This window comes from Drosophila ananassae, chromosome 3L, assembly GCF_017639315.1.
Source record: "Drosophila ananassae strain 14024-0371.13 chromosome 3L, ASM1763931v2, whole genome shotgun sequence".
In the NCBI taxonomy this organism is placed as follows: Eukaryota; Metazoa; Arthropoda; class Insecta; order Diptera; family Drosophilidae; genus Drosophila; species Drosophila ananassae.
The window spans coordinates 10185875-10208025 of record NC_057929.1 but is presented as its reverse complement, the minus strand read 5'-3'; the positions used below and the strand labels follow the sequence as shown (position 1 = coordinate 10208025).

The window sequence follows — 22151 nt, the reverse complement described above, 5'->3', positions numbered from 1 at the left end:
CATATCACACATACGACATGTAGGTCAGTTTGAAGATTGTAGAACTTTGAAGTCGTTTGGGAAATTAAATTTTATTTTATAAAAGCTTACTTAGTTTTTATTATTAAGTTTTGAGTATTAAACTATGTGACTCGTCATACCAGTCCACTTCTCACTCTCTTCCCAAAGAAACTTTGCAACTTTCTCGTTTTTGGCGTTAGATCCTACACTTGTGGGCTTACAATCACTAAAGTATTGTCCAGAAACATTTTCCAATTTGGGATCCAGCGCCGCAAATAAGGTGGTTTGAGCTCCACTCTTTGGAGTCTTGAAAAACACCCAATAAACAGGCCTTGAAATGAATCTGCAATCAATAAACAAAAATATATACTCATTTGGTTAAGTTGGCTATTTGGTTAAGTTGTTACTTTATGATCTTCCATCCAAAAAATCTCATGTATCTAATGAGTTCCGTATCTACCACGCCAGGATGTAAGGCATTAACTGTGACTCCTGATCCTGTGAGCCTTTTTGCCAATTCCCGAGTAAACAAAACATTGGCCAGTTTGCTCTGGGCGTATGCGAATTTTCGGCTGTAGGACTTTTCACTGTTCAGATCGTGTTGCTTGATTGTTCCGAAACGGTGAGCCAAACTGGATACGACCACGATTCTACTGGGGGCAGTGGCTTTCAGGACATCCAGGAGCAGGAGTGTCAGTAGAAAGTGACCCATGTGATTGACTCCGATTTGCATTTCAAAGCCATCCTTGGTCAACATTCGAGGGCAGTCCATAATGCCGGCGTTGTTAATTAGAATGTGAAGTTTACTTTCTTCACTCATAAATCTGTGAAGAATTGTTGTTAGATTTATGAGCTGATATTGAATTACTTGATATAACCTTGTGGCGAAACTTCTTATCGATGCCATAGAAGATAAATCTAGCTGACTCGAAAATATATTGCGGTTGCCAGTGGCCTTAATTATTTCTTTCCTTGCCTCTTCGCACTTGACCATATTCCTACAGGCCATGTAAACGGTGGCTCCTCGGTGAGCTAATTCCAACACAGTTTCCTTACCAATTCCCGTATTGCATCCAGTCACGATCACCACCTTTCCAGTTTCATCCGTTTTCTTAGTGAACTGCCTTCCCTGTACATAGTGCCTAAAATGTGTTTCTTTTAATCCTTCTTTTTCGATATCCTGTCCATTTACCTGATAAGGTACAATGCGATAATGGTTCCTATTGGCGCATAGACCTCCGGTCGCAGCAGGAACTCTCCAAACTCATTCATTTTATTCCGATCTTAATGCTTCGAGTCTCAAATGTTGACTGGAGGGATGAAAGCTCCGAATGAGCATCTATATAGAAATTAAAGTCCAGTTCTTATTAGGTAAATTAACTTTTATAGCATCAAGTTTAGCAACAAAGTAATTTAAGGTCGTTGCTTTTAAATCAAATATAATTTGTTCGACATGTGCAATCCACACTAAGCTCGGTCTAAAACTATTTAATTATTGTAGTAATAATGGACTTGTAGTATGAATATTAATAAAATTGTTCAATCTATTAAGGGTGATTACATTATCTTCAAATATTTGAATAACTTTTAAATTCCGTGAGGCAACTACAAAATTGTGTTATCGCTGAATAAAAATCAAATACAACTTATTGAAGTGAGTTTTTTATTTCTTTTATTTATTTTTTTTGCACTTTAGGAAATTAAATGAGCAAAATAAAAACTATTATTGTTTGTTTAGATTATTTTTGTTTCATTTAGACTTTTTACCATTTTTTATTTTATTCCATTTAATCTAGTAGACTATATTAGCGACTAGTTTCTTATAAATACACATTCCACTACAATTCACAGGCCAATGCCCGCCCACTTCTCGGTCTTGGCCCAGAGCCATTTAGCCATCTGATCGTCGAGAGCTGCCGGGGATACTGGAGCCAATTTGCAGTCGCTGAAGTACTGCCCAGATATATTTTCCAATTCGGGATCTAGGGCGACATATAGTGTAGTTTGGGCTCCATTCTTTGGTGTTTTCATCATGGCCCACAGCAGGGGCCTCAGAAGGGTTCTAAAAGATTAAAGTTATTAAATATAAATGCTCGGAGGAAATTATATTGAAGAGAACACACTCCACTACATACTGAGCGAACTTGGTTTGGAAGAAGATCATGTTTCGTGCAATTTCTGTGTCTGCGATTCCCGGATTGAGGGAGTTCACAGTCACCCCAGAACCCTCCAGTTGTTTGGCCAACTCCCGGGCAAACAGGATATTGGCCAGTTTACTTTGGCAGTAAGCAACACCTTCGTCGTAGAACTCCTCACTATTAATATCTTCCACAATGATTTGCCCTCGTTCATGCGCCTTACTGGCCACCACAACAATCCGGCTGGGAGCTGATTTCTTCAGCACGTCGAGCAACAAGTGGGTGAGCAAAAAGTGACCAATGTGGTTTACTCCCAAGTGGGTTTCAAAACCCTCTTTCGTGACCCTGCGGGGCTCCCAGAAGACTCCTGCGTTGTTGATTAAAATATGCAACTTATTCTGCTCTTTTTTAAAGCTATCGAAGTATACGAAATCAATTAGAAAGCATGTGTTTAGGATTTTGAATATGACTCACTCTTCTACGAATTCCCGAATAGATTCCATCGAAGACAAGTCACACAGGCGGGCAAATACATTAGAGTTTCCAGTGGCCTTGATGATTTCTAGTTGAGCTTTTTCACCCTTTTCCTTGTTCCTGCAGGCTAAGTAGACAGTAGCTCCTCTTCTGGCCAGCTCCATAGCTGTCTCCTTTCCAAGGCCAGTATTTCCGCCCGTAACAATTGCCACTTTTCCAGTCTCATCGGTTTGCTTTTTGAACTTTCCCCCCTGCATATAAAGCCTGAAATGAACAGTAGACGTTTTTGGTTTATGGGCGATACAAACTGTGTCGTCACTGCCACACATAATTGATAATGCTATTCAGCGTTACATTTCAAACAGGCGCCCCAACTTACCTCACACAAAAGGCGATAATGCCGACAAAGCCATGGGCCAGCAAGAAGGGAGCTATTTTTTGCAGAAAGCTAATAATGATTTCCATAGCTCGACGATCTGGTGGTATTCGTGGTCTAATGGTAAATGCCTCTACAGCCGAGTCGGCCAAATTTTATAGGCGATTTGCCGATGCGATTATTGGACGACAACTGATAAAACTGATAGTGCAGCCTTTTGGCGTTCTCCGAGTAGTCGGTAATCTAACAAGTACTCCTGACCACATTTAGCATAGATAATGAGAACAAGAAACCCGAAATCGTAGGTAGTTTGTAGAGCGTGATATTCCCTGCAAGTCGATTGGTTGTGGCTCAACTAAACTTTTGGACCGAAGGCTTAGGTTAAAATTGTAATGGATATAGCTATTTTAAACAAATGATGTTTGCCCACCAACCGGTTTCGCAGTACAAACGAACACATTCAACTCTTTCTTTTAGCGCTAAGCAGTTAATTCCCCGCTGTAAGCCAAGTTGACAAAATGAGAAAGATCAGTTGGTAAAAATAAGAATTTAACTTTAAATTTGGAGCGTCAGAAACATTTTTTTTTACAATCAGTTCAACATGTGCCTATTTTATATCGATGGTCGCTGGTTTAGTCCACTTGTCACTGACTGCCCAAAGCCACTTGGCAGTTTGAACGTCCAAGGCCGCCGGAGCCACTTCCTTGATTTTGCAGTCGCTAAAATATTGGCCGGTCACCTTTTTCAGTTCAGGATCCAGGGCAACATACAACGTGGTCTGGGCACCATTCTTTGGAGTCTTAACAAATGGCCAGAACAAGGGTTTCACAAACAACCTGTAAAGTGGTATCTGGTTAAAGTGTCCTTAAACTTTTGAAGCAACAACTCACCCTGCAAAGAAGTTATTAAAGAAGCCCATGTGTCTTATAATCTCTGTATCCACAACGCCAGGATGTAGGGCATTAACAGTCACCCCGGTACCCTCCAGTCGTCTGGCAAGTTCTCTTGTAAAGAGGACATTGGCCAGTTTACTTTGCGAGTAGGCTTTGCCTTCGTCGTAGGATTTGTCGCTGTTGAGGTCGCCGGTATTTATTTCACCACGAGTGTGAGCTAAGCTTGAGACATTAACAATCCTACTGGGAGCGGATTTCTGGTGACATAAAAGGTAATAAACTTTATAAAACTTTTTGCAAAAACAAACATTGTGCCTACCTTAAGCATATCCAACAATTGCGTAGTTAGAAGGAAGTGGCCCATGTGATTTACTCCCAATTGAAGCTCAATACCATCTGTCGTCAAGGATCGAGGACAACGCATGACGCCCGCATTATTTATAAGGATGTGAAGCTTGGTTTGCTCACGTTTGTAGCTACGAAAGTTTTTAGTTAAAAACCAGTAAACATTTCTCATACTTTTAATTCTTACGCAGCCACGAAATGGCGGATGGATTCTTGGGAGGCAAGATCGCATTGCCGGCAGTAGATGTTCGGATTCTTGGTTTCCAAAACTATTTCTTTGCGGGCCTGGAAATACATATTTGAGTTTTCCAATTTTGGTGTAAAAAAACTTTAAACATAACGCACCTCTTCACATTTCTTCAGGTTCCGGCATGCCATATAAACCGTGGCATTCCGCTTAGCAAGTTCTCGTACCGTTTCCTTCCCTATCCCTGTATTGGCACCAGTCACGATGACTACTTTGCCGGTTTCATCAGTCTCTTTGGTGAATCGGCCGCCTTGCATAAGGTCCCTGCAACACAAATCAAGTGGTTAGAACTATAGATTTCTGTATGGAAACGAGCTCACCCACTTTATGCCACAAGCTGCACCCACCGTGGTGCCAGCGACACTCAGCCAGAAAACAGTTCTACTTCTTAAAAACGAAAATAGTGCCATTTTACGAAAATAATACAAAATATAAACTAACAGAGTAAACACAAACAGCTGAGCCAACAGAGCTCTGTTATTCCGATAACGATAGGTCGCATCTCTGTCAAAAGCTTTTCTCACACTGTTTTTGTTGCTGCTATTGTTGTTTTTGGGCTGCTGAGAACAAACTTTACACGTAAATAATCCAATTGCTTTAATTAATATTCCATCGCTTGCCCAGCACAAAGAGCAAACATTGCAGCGCCTACTCAGACGAAATCCGAGACCTGATCCAGGAAATCCCTTTTCCCCTTCGAGAACAGGCCCGAAATGCGACGCAATGCGTAAGTCAACGCCAACTCGACTGTTGCTTTTGTTTCCATGCTCACTGTGAAGTGTCAAGTTGTTAGAATATGACCAACGCTATTTCTTCCAGGCGCCAGCAACAGAACAACCTTGTCGAAGTGGATCCCGACGACGTGGAGGATATCTTCGCCCGCCCCGCATATGATGATGGTGAGTTCGCGGAGCTGGTCCCGTTGGGCAGAAGACCCAATGGACACGCGCGCCTCGGTCGATTCGAAAACACGTTGGAGGTGAAGGTGCAGGAAGGCGATACTCTCCAGGCTCTGGCTCTGCGCTTCCACTGTTCCGTAGCGGACATCAAGCGGCTGAATAAGATCGACCGCGAGAATGAGATTCACGCGCACCGTGTCATCCGCATCCCGGTAACCGTGCACAACGTTCTTCTGGGCAACAGCGGAGCCGATGCGCTACCCTCTGTCCATCGGAGTGGGAATAATAGCCCACGGCACAACTTGGAGCGTGAGCCAGCCCAAGAACGCAATCCTCTTGAGGATGCGCGCCAAATGCTGGACGAACGACTTCTGGTGGCGTCTGTGAATGCATCCGGCACTGTCAGTGGCGACCAGCCATCTACAAGTAAAGCAGCTAGACAATTTTATGAAGGAGCTCAAGGAGCGCCCAGCAATGAAGGTGAGTCGAGGAATCTGGAGAGGATTAGCTATAAAATTGTCGCGGCTTCAGATTGTTTCTCCCGTATAGTGTTGTAAGGTTGAGTAGTGGTGAATCGTGTCACGTAGTGTTGTAAAGTGTCCGAAATTTTGAATCGATATACCCACTTTTCGATAGACCGGCATCGATGATTTGCCCCATTGACAGAGCATTTTGCTCCCAAATTGTTTAGTCATTCTCGCCGTAAAACAAAAGAAAAACATAACTTTAGCATCATTTTCGCGGATAAAATCGTACAAAACTAATAAAGCAAGATGCCGGACTACCTGGGAGATGATCAGCGCAAAGTTAAGCACGACGAGAAGGAGGAGAAAGAAATTAAGTCTCTGGACGAGGGTGATATAGAGCTGCTGAAGACTTATGGACAGAGCCAGTACCACAAGTCGATCAAAAGCATCGAAGAGGACATTCAAAAGGCGGTGAAGCAGGTCAACGAGCTGACTGGCATCAAGGAGAGCGACACGGGCCTGGCGCCCCCCGCCCTATGGGATTTGGCTGCCGACAAGCAGATCCTGCAGAATGAGCAACCCCTGCAAGTCGCCCGCTGCACCAAGATCATTAATGCCGACTCTGATGACCCCAAGTACATCATTAACGTAAAGCAGTTCGCTAAGTTCGTGGTGGACCTGGCTGATTCAGTTGCTCCCACCGATATTGAGGAGGGCATGCGTGTCGGTGTCGACCGCAACAAGTACCAGATTCACATCCCGCTTCCTCCGAAAATCGACCCCACGGTGACCATGATGCAGGTGGAGGACAAACCAGATGTGACCTATAGCGATGTGGGAGGTTGCAAGGAGCAGATTGAGAAATTGCGCGAAGTTGTGGAGACCCCTCTCCTGCATCCTGAGAAGTTCGTCAATCTGGGCATTGAACCACCAAAGGGAGTGCTGCTGTTCGGCCCTCCTGGCACAGGGAAAACGCTTTGTGCCCGAGCTGTAGCCAATCGCACAGACGCCTGTTTCATTCGAGTCATCGGTTCTGAACTGGTGCAGAAGTACGTGGGAGAGGGTGCACGTATGGTGCGTGAGCTGTTCGAGATGGCTCGCTCCAAAAAGGCCTGCCTCATCTTCTTTGATGAAATCGATGCTATTGGTGGCGCCCGATTCGATGATGGTGCCGGTGGCGACAACGAAGTGCAACGTACCATGTTGGAACTGATTAACCAGCTGGATGGTTTCGATCCGCGTGGCAACATCAAGGTTCTGATGGCTACCAACAGACCCGACACCCTTGACCCGGCGTTGATGCGTCCTGGTCGTCTTGATCGTAAAGTGGAGTTCGGTCTTCCCGACCAGGATGGTCGCTCGCACATTTTCAAGATCCATGCCCGGTCCATGTCCGTGGAGCGGGACATTCGTTTCGACCTGCTGGCCCGCCTCTGCCCCAACTCGACAGGTGCTGAGATCCGGTCAGTGTGCACGGAGGCCGGTATGTTTGCCATTCGAGCACGTCGTAAGGTGGCCACCGAGAAGGACTTCCTCGAAGCTGTCAACAAGGTTATCAAGAGCTACGCCAAGTTCAGCGCCACTCCCCGCTATATGACCTACAATTAAGTTTAATATTATCTGAATTACTTTGTAACCACTGCAAAAAAATTTGTAAAACATTCTGCAGCTGGAAAACCATGAAATAAAAAAAAACTTTACCTCCATATATTGTTCTCTTTTGAAATATTTATATTTAATTGTTGACGGTATCTTGCTAAACCTTCTAAATCTTATCCTTCAGCTAACCTGGAACATCCGTTTGAGGACAATGCCCCTCTTCTGAACCACATGCTGGTGGACAGGCATGCTCCTATGGTGCGTCCTATCCCAGGACCTTCGTTGCGCGCCATCGACTGGTCTGGGTCGGACTGTGACTTGTCCTGGATTTGCCTGCTGATCTTTATACTCGCCCTGTGCGTTGTCATACCGCTGGTCTACGTTATCTACCTGGCGGAACACCCGCACCAGCATCACAGTGCCCAGTAGGAAAGGCTATAATGAAATCTTGCACCGAAGTGATCGTCATTCCAAATGTACCGGCAACATACGACCTGTTTCTCAGCAACTCTCCTCAAATCAGCCAGGCGCATTCAAAATGTAGCTGAGGGCGGTGGAATTTATTTTTATACAAAACTATATGTAGAATTTTATACGGACTCTTGTTGAAATAATAAGGATTTTATGCACCGCATGGCTTTTCGGGTTCCTCCAAGTTGCAAGGCAATGGTTATAAATGCGCTCCACCTAACTCCTGCTAACCCGAGCTAACGAGAATCCAATATACGATTGTGTTGTGAATTTTAAGTAATACGCCCATCCCAAGTTCTTTGTCTCTTTAGGTTTTATTGAGTAAAATTATACAACATATTTAAACTAGAACGGGTGAAATGTAACATTTTTTAGCTGAAATTGGAAATTGTTTCGCTTAGGCCTAACAAGTACATAATACATATCTTAGAGCTAAATAAATAGTATCCATGGATATAAGAATTATATAATAGTAAATACGAACTAGAAGTAACAATGGCACACTGCAGAGTGCCGATTGGAGTTAAGTACTTTGTTGTGTGTGTAATTTCGGTCTGGGAAATGCATGAAGAGGCCATGGCACATGGTTTTTGGCGAAGATTTGGTTTGGATTATGGACTATGGGCTGAGTGCTTCGCCATTTTCGTTTATTTTCCCTCCAGGGAAGATCAAACAATGGCCGCACGCTTGTAGATCCCCATTTTCGCACATTTACTTGAACTTTAAATTCTCAAAGAAAGCAATGTTACTCCGAAGGAAGCCATGTCGCACGGGAACTGGACTAGCTGGCGATGCGATTGGCGGCAGGCCCTCCGAATGAATGGATGGATCGCTGGAAATCGAAGGTTTATAAAATAAAAAGAGAACAATCATCGCCCTGGAAAACTTACGTTTCGAGGGATGATAGATCTGAAGCTATGGTGGCCTCATCGGCCACTTCAGCCATGGAGACGGCATGCTCCAGTTTGTGACGTTTAGCCAGTGAAGAGGCTGGCTTATCGGGGGTATCTGGTGGTGCAGCTATTCTGACCTAAAAATAAGGGATAATAAGTAAGTTTCTAATGAAATCTGTTCAGTTTTCCAGCCTACCTTGGCCCGCCATCGACGTTCATATTGCGTATGCTTGCTGGTCAGGAGGAATGCCTGGGCAAGAGCTTTCACAGATGGCATGGCATGAGCCACTTCGTCTTCGATGACGGGTTTCTCCGCTGCTGGAGTTTTTGGCTGATCAGGCTGTAAAGGAAATGGGTTTAGACAAGGATTTGAATCCCCATTCGTGCTGACCTTACCTCATCATCTTCATCTACTGACAAGACCTGACTGGGATCGATCAGTTTCCGCTTGGGCTGCAGAAATCTAAACGCAGGCGGTGTAGATCCCCGCGTGGGAGTGCTCACGGGTGAGCCTACGGTGGGAGCAGAGTCGCCAGGTCCAAACTGCAAGACCACCGGTCGCTCCCGCTTCTTGGAGACGGACGAATCGATGGAGGAAACCGAAGCCGGAGCACTCTGGGCCGACTCCATCGACGATGTGGTGGAGGTGCTCGGTTGCTGCTCCGCCGGAGTAGCTCGAATCACCGTAGTTTCCTGCTTGTTAAAATCGTAGATGCGCACCGTATCGGACTCATCGCTTGTGGTTGTGTTCGTTGTCTGTACAGAGTACAGTGAAGGATTCGACTGGGTCTCCAAGGACTCGTCCAGGACCTGAACTGGTAAGGCTTTGAAAACCGATTCCTCGGACTGTTCCTGCTCGGTGACAGCCACGTTTGCCGTTTGAGCCTTTGGTGGAATATTTCAGGTGTGATTTTCGATATTCGGTAGTTGGTTTTGGGTGGGTGGGTGTGAGTGTGGTGTGTTGATTTGTTGGAGGGTTAGTTTAGGTAGTTACGTTTTGATAAATAGAAAGAAGAAGTGTAAGTGTTTTAGTATAAGTTACTCTGTAGAGTGTGAGGTATTGGAAAAATATGATTTCGAAATGAATGGCAAGTCAGGCAGCAGCATGCAGGCAGTTAGTTTTCAATTATTTTCGAAACAAATGCTGTTAGTCGCATCCAAAAGCAATCCCATAAACATAAAAAAGTTATTGTACCATCGGTTCTCAGGCATCTCCTTGGAATCTTGGTCAATTTCCGACTCTGTACTCACCCATTCAATTGGCTTTCATTGTTTTTTTAGGAAACTAAAAACATTTGTTTCAGTGGTTCAATGGTTGGATACTTTTTTGGTTGGTTTATCTTTTGGCTTTATTTGGAATTAATTAATGCATTATTGATATCGCTAGGCATAGTATGTGTGTGGTTTGGTTTTCATAAAAAAGAAACGTTAAAGGAGTGCATACAGATACGGTACAGGAATTATTATATTATTTCATAAAATTAACAGCAAGTATATTGATTAAAAACAAGAGTTGCATACTCTAGGGCATTAGCATTACGTAAGTATTGTAGTATTTACTAAATTACAATTAGAACACTAGCTCGACACTCTCATTCAAATTAGCATTTTGCTGTTGGTTGCTTGGTGGTGCAAATGGTGGAGTGGGTGCAGTGGATGGTCATCAGATGGCCTGTCCAGTGCCGGAGATTCTAAATGTGCGCCTTTGTGTGTGTTTTCAATTCTAGTTTTCGATCCTAAATTCCCGCCCCTGCCCACCTCGATAGTATGTACAGAGAAGTTGGCTTTTTCCTACGACTGACTAGTGTTTTAAGTTTAAACTTTTGTTTTGACTAAGCTATGCGTAATTTGGCAAATATCCGTAAAGGCTAGAGACTAAACTCAACCCAACCCAACCCGACCCTGTCCTGACCTGACCAAGTCCTCTTATTTAGAAGAGCAGACTGTTGTTGCTGTACTTGGTGTCCGCACCACTGAAACCGTTAAGGCAGCTGTCCACCCCTGAGTCGCCCTGCTCGTCCGTGTCCGGACGCAGAGCCAGCTTTCCCGCCTGGATGGGCTCGCTCTCGAACAGCGGATTCATTACGAAATCCTTTGAAGTGGTGGACACAGCCCGGAAGCTGTTCCGCTTAAGGTCCTTGTGCAGTAGCTGCTTCTCGAATTGAGTGAGAACACCGGCGGAAGGACCTCCGGCAGCCAGGCGCCTCTTCGAAGCGGACGAGCCGAAGGACACCCCGCTACCGCTGCTGTGCAGACTCAGGGTGGACTGGGTGTGCCGCTTGGGCAGGGAGCTGTAGCTGCTGCGCCAGGAGCGATGTGATCTCACGTCGAAGTCATGATCGTCGTCTCCTATTCCTAGACTCGATTCTCGGTAATGGGACGCCGATGTGGAAGGACGTTCGAGGTGAGCTGACCGATCGTAGGCTAATGAGGCGCTGGCGTACGGGGTGGGGGATAGGGACGGCGAGTGGGAGTGGGTGTGGGAGTGGGCGGGGCGGCTGTTAATGAACTTAAGCGAACTGCTACGGCGCACTGGCGTGGATAGTGTCCAATGAGAGAGGTCGGCAACGTTACTCTGAGCGCTACTTGAAATGCGTTGGCCATGCGTTGGTGGAAGTGGTTCTGGTTCTTGATTTACCTCGTTGATCACAATGTCCTCAGCATCCTCAGAATTGATGGATGCACTTGCAGTGGCATTAGTCCTTACACTTCCAGGAGTGCCATTGGGGGCATCGTTGATATAGTAATCGCGACTATAGCTATGGGTTAAGAATATTATAGAGAAAACAGAAAGGACACGTTAAGGAAGAAAGTTACCGCTTGTAATCAGTTTGTGGGGAGGCAGAGTCAGTGCTTTCCGTTAGAGCCGATGCCAGAGCTTTCTGCTCGGCACTGGGACTGATGTTCGGCACATCCATGTACCGCTCCTGGGTGCCACTGATGCGCTGCTTCAGGGCCTCCGGTGCGTATGGATTATTTGGCATCTCGACGGCATTGTACCACTTTTTCACTTCCCGCTCCGCAATGGAACCTAGAAACATATTTTAGATTTGATTTAATTCCAAGGACGTGAAGCGGAGAGTGGGTCGAGTAAGTTGAAAATCGAAAAGCGATCCCCCTCTTATCGAAACTGCTTTAAGTTTAAAACCATATCCTTTATTTCAATTTTCAGTTACAATAATATTAATTTACATTCTCTTGGGTATTTAAATAAATATTTTTGAAATAAAGGAATGTTCTTTTAAAGATTACTCTTCGCTTTTATTATTGGTTAATACTTTAGTCGACCCACTTGACTATTGGGCGAAACACAAAAACACACACATAGAAGAGACAGTGAAGCCAGGCTAAGGAATCAAGGAATCAAGTTACAACAAACACCGAGTGATGACAGTTATGGCCTTAACCCTGGGTTACCTGGCACAAAGCGCCGCAACAGTACAACATCGTCATCGGCAACATCGTCCGGTTGCGCAACCTTCGGACCACCGTTGGTTAGTTCACTGCCAATGTCATTGACCGATTTGCTGGACCATCTCAGGGAACCATTTGTTAGTTTTCCGTTAGTGCGTCTACTGGCCGAATGGGAGGTGTTAGTTTTGGTTAGAGTTAGATGCAAGTTGGCGTGCGAGGTGCGATTAGAGTTTGTGTTAGTACTCGGGGATCGATGCTCGTCCAGGACTAAGACCCTTTCGCTAACAAAGTCCTGCTCGGAGTCGGCCTCGCCGTTGAACGTCTCACAGGCCGTGGAGGGCTCACTTTCGTCGCTGTGATTCGACTCTGTACTCAATTGATCTGAGAAGAGAATGTCGTTGATAAAGTTATAGGTGATTTCACCGAGACTAACCGCAATGAAGGACTCTGTGTCTCTATCGAGCTCATCTGCCATATCGCAGGATGTTTGACTGGCCCTATCCCATCGAAGGATGGTCGCTAAGCTGTCACTAACTGGAACTCTATCGTCTAAAGTTTTCACAGGAGATTCCTGCTGGCCCATCAAACTAGCAACTTCTGTACTGACCTCATCTACAAAATGTGTTTCAGTCTTAACTGTTTCAAAATTATCAAATTTCGGAATTTCTATCAAACTTTCTGAATGATCTGATTCCTCTACACATTCAGTCTTACTTGTAGCTACTGCATCTTCTATATCAACTTCAGGTGGTGGAGTTTCTACCCTGCCAGTTGGCGGAATCATCTCTACTTGGGGCTCTGAGCCATCTTCATTTAGTTCTTGGAATAAGCTTGGATGGCTATCGCAGCCAACATCCTCTATGGAATCATCCATGGAGTCAAAGGAACTCAGGTACTTGTGCATGATCAAAGCCCGGCGACGTCTTCGTTCGATCGTTGCCAACAGTCGTTTGTCTTTTATGTAAAACTTGCAAATGGTGCCCAGGAGGTTCACAGGATCGGATTTCAAGGACAAGTTTCCTTCGCTCGGTATTGTGTCGGTTATGTTCGGCTGTCTCCGCAGGCACTTTTGAGATGCTTTACCTATCATGGAAGCATCACCCTTGGTGGATTCTGAGGCCCCACTTCCTTGAGCTGAATCCAACAGTTCAGTCTGTAGAATATTATGGTCATCTGCAGATGACTTCAAGGCCGCAGAATCGACTGTGCCAGGTTCCAGAGGAAGATTATCCAGAGAAGATTCCACAGCAAGAGATGAAATTGTTTCGGCGGCTTCCGAAGTACCTACTGCAGAGGAGATTTCTGAAGCAGGACTATGCACAGGAGCTTTCGCAGGAGTTGGGATCGTTTCCGCTGGTGCGACGGATTCTTGTGCAGCGATTTCTGGAACTGGAATATCCACTGGTGCTTCCACAGGAGATGAGATTGGTTCCGCGGGTGCCTCCACAGGCTTTGGAATTGTTTCCGCTGGTGCTGGACCTTCTACTGCAGCGATTTGTGGAACAGGATTATCCCCTGGTGGTTCCACAGGAGCTAGGATTGTTTCCGCCGGTGCTGGAGCTTCTACTGCAGCGATTTCTGGAACAGGACTATCCACTGGAGCTTCCACAGGAGCTGGGATTGTTTCCGGCGGTGCTGCAGCTTCTACTGCAGCGATTTCTGGAACAGGATTATCCACTGGAGCTTCCACAGGAGCTGGGATTGTTTCCGCCGGTGCTGTAGTTTCTACTGAAGCGATTTCTGGAACAGGATTATCCACTGGAGCTTCCACAGGAGCTGGGATTGTTTCTACTGCAGCGATTTCTGGAACAGGATTATCCACTGGTGGTTCAACAGGAGCTGGGATTGTTTCCGGCGGTGCTGTAGTTTCTACTGCAGCGATTTCTGGAACAGGATTATCCACTGGAGCTTCCACAGGAGCTGGGATTGTTTCCGCCGGTGCTGCAGCTTCTACTGCAGCTACTTCTGGAACAGGATTATCCACTGGAGCTTCCACAGGAGCTGGGATTGTTTCTACTGCAGCGATTTCTGGAACAGGACTATCCACTGGAGCTTCCACAGGAGCTGGGATTGTTTCTGCTGGTGCTGCAGCTTCTACTGCAGCGATTTCTGGAACAGGACTATCCACTGGAGCTTCCACTGGAGCTGGGATTGTTTCTGCTGGTGCTGCAGCTTCTACTGCAGCGATTTCTGGAACAGGATTATCCACTGGTGGTTCCACAGGAGCTGGGATTGTTTCTACTGCAGCGATTTCTGGAACAGGACTATCCACTGGAGCTTCCACAGGAGCTGGGATTGTTTTCGGCGGTGCTCCAGCTTCTACTGCAGCGATTTCTGGAACAGGATTATCCACTGGAGCTTCCACAGGAGCTGGGATTGTTTCCGCCGGTGCTGTAGTTTCTACTGAAGCGATTTCTGGAACAGGATTATCCACTGGAGCTTCCACAGGAGCTGGGATTGTTTCTACTGCAGCGATTTTTGGAACAGGATTATCCACTGGTGGTTCAACAGGAGCTGGGATTGTTTCCGGCGGTGCTGTAGTTTCTACTGCAGCGATTTCTGGAACAGGATTATCCACTGGAGCTTCCACAGGAGCTGGGATTGTTTCCGCCGGTGCTGCAGCTTCTACTGCAGCTACTTCTGGAACAGGATTATCCACTGGAGCTTCCACAGGAGCTGGGATTGTTTCTACTGCAGCGATTTCTGGAACAGAACTATCCACTGGAGCTTCCACAGGAGCTGGGATTGTTTCTGCTGGTGCTGCAGCTTCTACTGCAGCGATTTCTGGAACAGGACTATCCACTGGAGCTTCCACTGGAGCTGGGATTGTTTCTGCTGGTGCTGCAGCTTCTACTGCAGCGATTTCTGGAACAGGATTATCCACTGGTGGTTCCACAGGAGCTGGGATTGTTTCTACTGCAGCGATTTCTGGAACAGGACTATCCACTGGAGCTTCCACAGGAGCTGGGATTGTTTTCGGCGGTGCTCCAGCTTCTACTGCAGCGATTTCTGGAACAGGATTATCCACTGGAGCTTCCACAGGAGCTGGGATTGTTTCCGCCGGTGCTGTAGTTTCTACTGAAGCGATTTCTGGAACAGGATTATCCACTGGAGCTTTCACAGGAGCTGGGATTGTTTCTACTGCAGCGATTTCTGGAACAGGATTATCCACTGGTGGTTCAACAGGAGCAGGGATTGTTTCCGGCGGTGCTGTAGTTTCTACTGCAGCGATTTCTGGAACAGGATTATCCACTGGAGCTTCCACAGGAGCTGGGATTGTTTCTACTGCAGCGATTTCTGGAACAGGACTATCCACTGGAGCTTCCACAGGAGCTGGGATTGTTTCTGCTGGTGCTGCAGCTTCTACTGCAGCGATTTCTGGAACAGGACTATCCACTGGAGCTTCCACTGGAGCTGGGATTGTTTCTGCTGGTGCTGCAGCTTCTACTGCAGCGATTTCTGGAACAGGATTATCCACTGGTGGTTCCACAGGAGCTGGGATTGTTTCTACTGTAGCGATTTCTGGAACAGGATTATCCAATGGAGCTTCCACTGGAGCTGGGATTGTTTCTGCTGGTGCTGCAGCTCCTACTGCAGCGATTTCTGGAACAGGATTATCCAATGGAGCTTCCACTGGAGCTGGGATTGTTTCTGCTGGTGCTGCAGCTCCTACTGCAGCGATTTCTGGAACAGGACTATCCACTGGAGCTTCCACAGGAGCTGGGATTGTTTCTGCTGGTGCTGCAGCTTCTACTGCAGCGATTTCTGGAACAGGATTATCCACTGGTGCTTCCACAGGAGCTGGGATTGTTTCCGGCGGTGCTGCAGCTTCTACTGCAGCGATTTCTGGAACAGGATTATCCACTGGTGGTTCCACAGGAACTGGGATTGTTTCCGGCGGTGCTGCAGCTTCTACTGCAGCGATTTCTGGAACAGGATTATCCACTGGAGCTTCCACAGGAGCTGGGATTGTTTCCGCCGGTGCTGTAGTTTCTACTGAAGCGATTTCTGGAACAGGATTATCCACTGGAGCTTTCACAGGAGCTGGGATTGTTTCTACTGCAGCGATTTCTGGAACAGGATTATCCACTGGTGGTTCAACAGGAGCAGGGATTGTTTCCGGCGGTGCTGTAGTTTCTACTGCAGCGATTTCTGGAACAGGATTATCCACTGGAGCTTCCACAGGAGCTAGGATTGTTTCTACTGCAGCGATTTCTGGAACAGGACTATCCACTGGAGCTTCCACAGGAGCTGGGATTGTTTCTGCTGGTGCTGCAGCTTCTACTGCAGCGATTTCTGGAACAGGACTATCCACTGGAGCTTCCACTGGAGCTGGGATTGTTTCTGCTGGTGCTGCAGCTTCTACTGCAGCGATTTCTGGAACAGGATTATCCACTGGTGGTTCCACAGGAGCTGGGATTGTTTCTACTGTAGCGATTTCTGGAACAGGATTATCCAATGGAGCTTCCACTGGAGCTGGGATTGTTTCTGCTGGTGCTGCAGCTCCTACTGCAGCGATTTCTGGAACAGGATTATCCAATGGAGCTTCCACTGGAGCTGGGATTGTTTCTGCTGGTGCTGCAGCTCCTACTGCAGCGATTTCTGGAACAGGATTATCCACTGGTGCTTCCACAGGAGCTGGGATTGTTTCCGGCGGTGCTGCAGCTTCTACTGCAGCGATTTCTGGAACAGGATTATCCACTGGTGGTTCCACAGGAACTGGGATTGTTTCTACTGCAGCGATTTCTGGAACAGGACTATCCACTGGAGCTTCCACAGGAGCTGGGATTGTTTCTACTGCAGCGATTTCTGGAACAGGACTATCCACTGGAGCTTCCACAGGAGCTGGGATTGTTTCTGCTGGTGCTGCAGCTTCTACTGCAGCGATTTCTGGAACAGGACTATCCACTGGAGCTTCCACAGGAGCTGGGATTGTTTCTGCTGGTGCTGCAGCTTCTACTGCAGCGATTTCTGGAACAGGATTATCCACTGGTGCTTCCACAGGAGCTGGGATTGTTTCCGGCGGTGCTGCAGCTTCTACTGCAGCGATTTCTGGAACAGGATTATCCACTGGTGGTTCCACAGGAACTGGGATTGTTTCCGGCGGTGCTGCAGCTTCTACTGCAGCGATTTCTGGAACAGGATTATCCACTGGTGCTTCCACAGGAGCTGGGATCGTTTCTGCTGGTGCTGCAGCTTCTACTGCAGATACTTCTGGAACAGGATTATCCACTGGAGCTTCCACAGGAGCTGGGATTGTTTCTACTGCAGCGATTTCTGGAACAGGACTATCCACTGGAGCTTCCACAGGAGCTGGAATTGTTTCCGCCGGTGCTGTAATTTCTACTGCAGCGATTTCTGGAACAGGATTATCCACTGGAGCTTCCACTGGAGCTGGGATTGTTTCTACTGCAGCGATTTTTGGAACAGGATTATCCACTGGAGCTTCCACTGAAGCTGGGATTGTTTCTGCTGGTGCTGCAGCTTCTACTGCAGCTACTTCTGGAACAGGATTATCCACTGGAGCTTCCACAGGAGCTGGGATTGTTTCTACTGCACCGATTTCTGGAACAGGACTATTCACTGGAGCTTCCACAGGAGCTGGGATTGTTTCCGGCGGTGCTGCAGCTTCTACTGCGGCGAGATCTGGAACAGTATATTCCACTGGAGCTTCCACAGGAGCTGGGATTGTTTCTACTGCAGCGACTTCTGGAACAGGATTATCCACTGGAGCTTCCACAGGAGCTGGGATTGTTTCCGGCGGTGCTGCAGCTTCTACTGCAGCGATTTCTGGAACAGGATTATCCACTGGAGCTTCCACAGGAGCTGGGATTGTTTCCGGCGGTGCTGCAGCTTCTACTGCAGCGATTTCTGGAACAGGATTATCCACTGGTGGTTCCACAGGAGCTGGGATTGTTTCAGTCGGTGCTGTAGTTTCTACTGCAGCGATTTCTGGAACAGGACTATTCACTGGAGCTTCCACAGGAGCCGGGATTGTTTCAGCCGGTGCTGTAGTTTCTACTGCAGCGATTTCTGGAACAGGATTATCCACTGGAGGTGGGATTGTTTCTGTTGGTGCTGCAGCTTCTACTGCAGCGATTTCTGGAACAGGACTATCCACTGGAGCTTCCACAGGAGCTGGGATTGTTTCTACTGCAGCGATTTCTGGAACAGGATTATCCATTGGAGCTTCCACAGGTGCTGGGATTGTTTCCGCTGGTGCTGTAGTTTCTACTGCAGCGATTTCTGGAACAGGACTATCATCTGGAGCTTCCACAGGAGCTGGGATTGTTTCCGGCGGTGCTGTAGTTTCTACTGCAGCGATTTCTGGAACAGGATTATCCACTGGAGCTGGGATTGTTTCTGTTGGTGCTGCAGCTTCTACTGCAGCGATTTCTGGAACAGGATTATCCAATGGAGCTTCCACTGGAGCTGGGATTGTTTCTACTGCAGCGATTTCTGGAACAGGATTATCCAATGGAGCTTCCACTGGAGCTGGGATTGTTTCTGCTGGTGCTGCAGCTTCTACTGCAGCGATTTCTGGAACAGGATTATCCACTGGTGGTTCCACAGGAGCTGGGATTGTTTCCGGCGGTGCTGCAGCTTCTACTGCAGCGATTTCTGGAACAGGATTATCCACTGGTGGTTCCACAGGAGCTGGGATTGTTTCCGGCGGTGCTGCAGCTTCTACTGCAGCGATTTCTGGAACAGGATTATCCAGTGGAGCTTCCACTGGAGCTGGGATTGTTTCTGCTGGTGCTGCAGCTTCTACTGCAGCGATTTCTGGAACAGGATTATCCACTGGTGGTTCCACAGGAGCTGGGATTGCTTCCGGCGGTGCTGCAGCTTCTACTGCAGCGATTTCTGGAACAGGATTATCCACTGGTGGTTCCACAGGAGCTGAGATTGTTTCTGCTGGTACTGCAGCTTCTACTGCAGCGATTTCTGGAACAGGACTATCCACTGGAGCTTCCACAGGAGCTGGGATTGTTTCAGCCGGTGCTGTAATTTCTACTGCAGCGATTTCTGGAACAGGATTATCCACTGGAGCTGGGATTGTTTCTGTTGGTGCTGCAGCTTCTACTGCAGCGATTTCTGGAACAGGATTATCCAATGGAGCTTCCACAGGAGCTGGGATTGTTTCAGCCGGTGCTGTAGTTTCTACTGCAGCGATTTCTGGAACAGTATTATCCACTGGAGCTGGGATTGTTTCTGTTGGTGCTGCAGCTGCTACTGCAGCGATTTCTGGAACAGGACTATCCACTGGAGCTTCCACAGGAGCTGGGATTGTTTCTACTGCAGCGATTTCTGGAACAGGATTATCCATTGGAGCTTCCACAGGAGCTGGGATTGTTTCCGCTGGTGCTGTAGTTTCTACTGCAGCGATTTCTGGAACAGGACTATCATCTGGAGCTTCCACAGGAGCTGGGATTGTTTCCGGCGGTGCTGTAGTTTCTACTGCAGCGATTTCTGGAACAGGATTATCCACTGGAGCTGGGATTGTTTCTGTTGGTGCTGCAGCTTCTACTGCAGCGATTTCTGGAACAGGATTATCCACTGGAGATGGGATTGTTTCCGCCGGTGCTGTAGTTTCTACTGCAGCGATTTCTGGAACAGGATTATCCACTGGAGCTGGAATTGTTTCTGTTGGTGCTGCAGCTTCTACTGCAGCGATTTCTGGAACAGGATTATCCAATGGAGCTTCCACTGGAGCTGGGATTGTTTCTGTTGGTGCTGCAGCTTCTACTGCAGCGATTTCTGGAACAGGACTATCCACTGGAGCTTCCACAGGAGCTGGGATTGTTTCTACTGCAGCGATTTCTGGAACAGGATTATCCACTGGTGGTTCCACAGGAACTGGGATTGTTTCCGGCGGTGCTGCAGCTTCTACTGCAGCGATTTCTGGAACAGGACTATCCACTGGAGCTTCCACAGGAGCTGGGACTGTTTCCGGCGGTGCTGCAGCTCCTACTGCAGCGATTTCTGGAACAGGATTATCTACTGGAGCTGCCACAGGAGCTGGGATTGTTTCCGCCGGTGCTGTAGTTTCTACTGCAGCGATTTCTGGAACAGGATTATCCACTGGTGCTTCCACAGGAGCTGGGATTGTTTCTGTTGGTGCTGCAGCTTCTACTGCAGCGATTTCTGGAACAGGACTATCCACTGGAGCTTCCACAGGAGCTGGGATTGTTTCTACTGCAGCGATTTCTGGAACAGGATTATCCATTGGAGCTTCCACAGGAGCTGGGATTGTTTCCGCTGGTGCTGTAGTTTTAACTGCAGCGATTTCTGGAACAGGACTATCCACTGGAGCTTCCACTGGAGCTGTGATTGTTTCTGCTGGTGCTGCAGCTTCTACTGCAGCGATTTCTGGAACAGGACTATCCACTAGAGCTTCCACAGGAGCTGGGACTGTTTCCGGCAGAGCTGCAGCTTCTACTGCAGCGATTTCTGGAACAGGATTATCCACTGGAGCTGGAATTGTTTCTGTTGGTGCTGCAGCTTCTACTGCAGCGATTTCTGGAACAGGATTATCCAATGGAGCTTCCACTGGAGCTGGGATTGTTTCTGTTGGTGCTGCAGCTTCTACTGCAGCGATTTCTGGAACAGGACTATCCACTGGAGCTTCCACAGGAGCTGGGATTGTTTCTACTGCAGCGATTTCTGGAACAGGATTATCCACTGGTGGTTCCACAGGAACTGGGATTGTTTCCGGCGGTGCTGCAGCTTCTACTGCAGCGATTTCTGGAACAGGACTATCCACTGGAGCTTCCACAGGAGCTGGGACTGTTTCCGGCGGTGCTGCAGCTCCTACTGCAGCGATTTCTGGAACAGGATTATCTACTGGAGCTGCCACAGGAGCTGGGATTGTTTCCGCCGGTGCTGTAGTTTCTACTGCAGCGATTTCTGGAACAGGATTATCCACTGGTGGTTCCACAGGAGCTGGGATTGTTTCCGGCGGTGCTGCAGCTTCTACTGCGGCGATTTCTGGAACAGGACTATCCACTGCAGCTTCCACAGGAGCTGGGGTTGTTTCTACTGCAGCGATTTCTGGAACAGGATTATCCACTGGAGCTTCTACAGGAGCTAGGATTGTTTCCGCCGGTGCTGTAGTTTCTACTGCAGCGATTTCTGGAACAGGATTATCCACTGGAGCTTCCACAGGAGCTGGGATTGTTTCTGCTGGTGCTGCAGCTTCAACTTTTATGAATTCAGGAACAGATGTAGTCACAGCTAGTTCTGCAGGATTTGTCGCAGTAGGTGTTTCAGCTGCTATTTCTGTAGATTCTGGAGCAGGATTATTCTTAGTAAGAGGAGATGTGGAAGTTTCTGCGGTAGATTCGGGAGAAGGATCTTTTTCATCATCATTTTTTGTTATCATAGGATTATCATTTCCAAGGTTTTCAGTATCTTTCGCAGAAATTTGTGCAGAAGGCTCTAAAATATGATTAGTGACATCTGTTTCTACTGGTTCGGTGTTCTCCTCCTCGATAATATCCAGGGAGTGGTGTGCCAGCTCCATTGTGCGAGCGTTAATCTCGGCGAGGGCCAAGTCGCTGAGCTCCTTGAGCGTATGCATTTCGCTGGGGGTCATGGCGCCGGGCTGTTCCGAGGCCGGAACTGCCAGCATTGGTCCCAAGGCCATGGCAGCCAGAATCTCTATCACCGAGGGCACAGACTCGTGCATCTGTTCCTCGTCTATGTACTCGATCGTGCTGAAGCCGGTGCAGCCGTCGAGGCTGGCTGGCTCCTCGGAGTCGGCTTGGGCTGTAACACAAACGACTGCTAAATGCCGGTGCTTCAAGATCATGCACAGGTGGACTGGGCTACTTATCGGGGGACTCCGGGTTCTAAACACTTGGGACTGAGTCAACGGTCTAAGGGACTAATGGACTAGTTCTAAAGGCTAACCTAGGTAAGTTATAGCACTATGA

At 47.5% G+C, this 22151-nt stretch overlaps 6 protein-coding genes across 31 annotated transcripts in view; 2 read left to right on the top strand and 4 right to left on the bottom strand.

The window, feature by feature from the left end:
* Positions 1-52: 52 nt before the first annotated feature.
* LOC6496033 (retinol dehydrogenase 12) lies at positions 53-1331 on the bottom strand. Its single transcript, XM_001960050.4, has 4 exons — positions 1193-1331; positions 879-1142; positions 408-824; positions 53-343 (listed from the first exon to the last, which is right to left on the bottom strand). The coding sequence occupies exons 1-4, from the start codon at positions 1270-1272 to the stop codon at positions 118-120; spliced, it is 987 nt and encodes a 328-aa protein (XP_001960086.1). The 5' UTR covers positions 1273-1331; the 3' UTR covers positions 53-117.
* Positions 1332-1753: 422 nt separating this feature from the next.
* On the bottom strand, positions 1754-3425 carry LOC6496032 (retinol dehydrogenase 11). 2 transcript variants are annotated; one of them, XM_014908130.3, is made up of 4 exons: positions 2992-3425; positions 2613-2876; positions 2124-2552; positions 1754-2062 (listed from the first exon to the last, which is right to left on the bottom strand). In XM_014908130.3, the coding sequence occupies exons 1-4, from the start codon at positions 3075-3077 to the stop codon at positions 1846-1848; spliced, it is 996 nt and encodes a 331-aa protein (XP_014763616.1). In that variant the 5' UTR covers positions 3078-3425; the 3' UTR covers positions 1754-1845. The 2 variants fall into 2 exon arrangements, with proteins under 2 accessions (XP_014763616.1, XP_001960085.1); XM_001960049.4 differs by having other exon boundaries at positions 2136-2552.
* A 99-nt stretch (positions 3426-3524) lies between these two features.
* LOC6496031 (retinol dehydrogenase 13) lies at positions 3525-4933 on the bottom strand. The gene is made up of 6 exons (XM_001960048.3): positions 4798-4933; positions 4572-4737; positions 4414-4511; positions 4201-4357; positions 3879-4138; positions 3525-3824 (listed from the first exon to the last, which is right to left on the bottom strand). The coding sequence occupies exons 1-6, from the start codon at positions 4881-4883 to the stop codon at positions 3596-3598; spliced, it is 996 nt and encodes a 331-aa protein (XP_001960084.1). The 5' UTR covers positions 4884-4933; the 3' UTR covers positions 3525-3595.
* A 126-nt stretch (positions 4934-5059) lies between these two features.
* LOC6494569 (lysM and putative peptidoglycan-binding domain-containing protein 4) lies at positions 5060-8260 on the top strand. The gene is made up of 3 exons (XM_001960047.4): positions 5060-5200; positions 5293-5852; positions 7623-8260. Exons 1-3 carry the CDS (start codon positions 5187-5189, stop codon positions 7865-7867), a joined length of 819 nt encoding a protein of 272 aa, XP_001960083.1. The 5' UTR covers positions 5060-5186; the 3' UTR covers positions 7868-8260.
* Positions 5989-7547, top strand: LOC26514796 (26S proteasome regulatory subunit 7). Its single transcript, XM_014908563.3, has one exon. The coding sequence runs from the start codon at positions 6146-6148 to the stop codon at positions 7445-7447; it is 1302 nt and encodes a 433-aa protein (XP_014764049.1). The 5' UTR covers positions 5989-6145; the 3' UTR covers positions 7448-7547.
* The window catches only part of LOC6496030 (mucin-17), a 30600-nt gene continuing 16653 nt past the window's right edge, over positions 8205-22151 (bottom strand). For 6 of the 25 annotated variants that reach the window (XM_044715392.1, XM_032451380.2, XM_032451382.2 and 3 more), the window contains 7 exons: positions 13300-21984; positions 11620-11833; positions 11441-11561; positions 9199-9687; positions 8999-9142; positions 8800-8939; positions 8205-8741 (listed from right to left, as the gene is read on the bottom strand). In XM_044715392.1, the coding sequence (XP_044571327.1) occupies positions 8621-8741; positions 8800-8939; positions 8999-9142; positions 9199-9687; positions 11441-11561; positions 11620-11833; positions 13300-21984 (9914 nt within the window). In that variant the 3' untranslated portion in view covers positions 8205-8620. Of the gene's footprint in view, positions 8742-8799; positions 8940-8998; positions 9143-9198; positions 9688-10125; positions 11562-11619; positions 11834-12219; positions 12598-13299; positions 21985-22151 lie in introns of those variants that run through there. The other 19 variants (XM_014908125.3, XM_001960046.4, XM_032451396.2 and 16 more) reach the window with 16 other exon arrangements.

Excerpts from the sequence above, each read along its gene's own strand:
- LOC6496033 (XM_001960050.4), bottom strand. The coding sequence starts at position 1,272 with ATGAATGAGTTTGGAGAGTTCCTGCTGCGACCGGAGGTCTATGCGCCA. Across the intron at positions 1,143-1,192 it reads ATCGCATTGTACCTTATCAG|GCACTATGTACAGGGAAGGC; the intron begins GTAAATGGACAG and ends AACACATTTTAG. Across the intron at positions 825-878 it reads ATAAGAAGTTTCGCCACAAG|ATTTATGAGTGAAGAAAGTA; the intron begins GTTATATCAAGT and ends AATTCTTCACAG.
- LOC6496032 (XM_014908130.3), bottom strand. The coding sequence starts at position 3,077 with ATGGAAATCATTATTAGCTTTCTGCAAAAAATAGCTCCCTTCTTGCTG. Across the intron at positions 2,877-2,991 it reads ATTATCGCCTTTTGTGTGAG|GCTTTATATGCAGGGGGGAA; the intron begins GTAAGTTGGGGC and ends TGTTCATTTCAG. Across the intron at positions 2,553-2,612 it reads ATTCGGGAATTCGTAGAAGA|CTTTAAAAAAGAGCAGAATA; the intron begins GTGAGTCATATT and ends ATACTTCGATAG.
- LOC6496031 (XM_001960048.3), bottom strand. The coding sequence starts at position 4,883 with ATGGCACTATTTTCGTTTTTAAGAAGTAGAACTGTTTTCTGGCTGAGT. Across the intron at positions 4,512-4,571 it reads ACCTGAAGAAATGTGAAGAG|GCCCGCAAAGAAATAGTTTT; the intron begins GTGCGTTATGTT and ends ATGTATTTCCAG. Across the intron at positions 4,139-4,200 it reads AATTGTTGGATATGCTTAAG|AAATCCGCTCCCAGTAGGAT; the intron begins GTAGGCACAATG and ends TTATGTCACCAG.
- LOC6494569 (XM_001960047.4), top strand. Across the intron at positions 5,853-7,622 it reads AGGAGCGCCCAGCAATGAAG|CTAACCTGGAACATCCGTTT; the intron begins GTGAGTCGAGGA and ends CTTATCCTTCAG.
- LOC26514796 (XM_014908563.3), top strand. The coding sequence starts at position 6,146 with ATGCCGGACTACCTGGGAGATGATCAGCGCAAAGTTAAGCACGACGAG.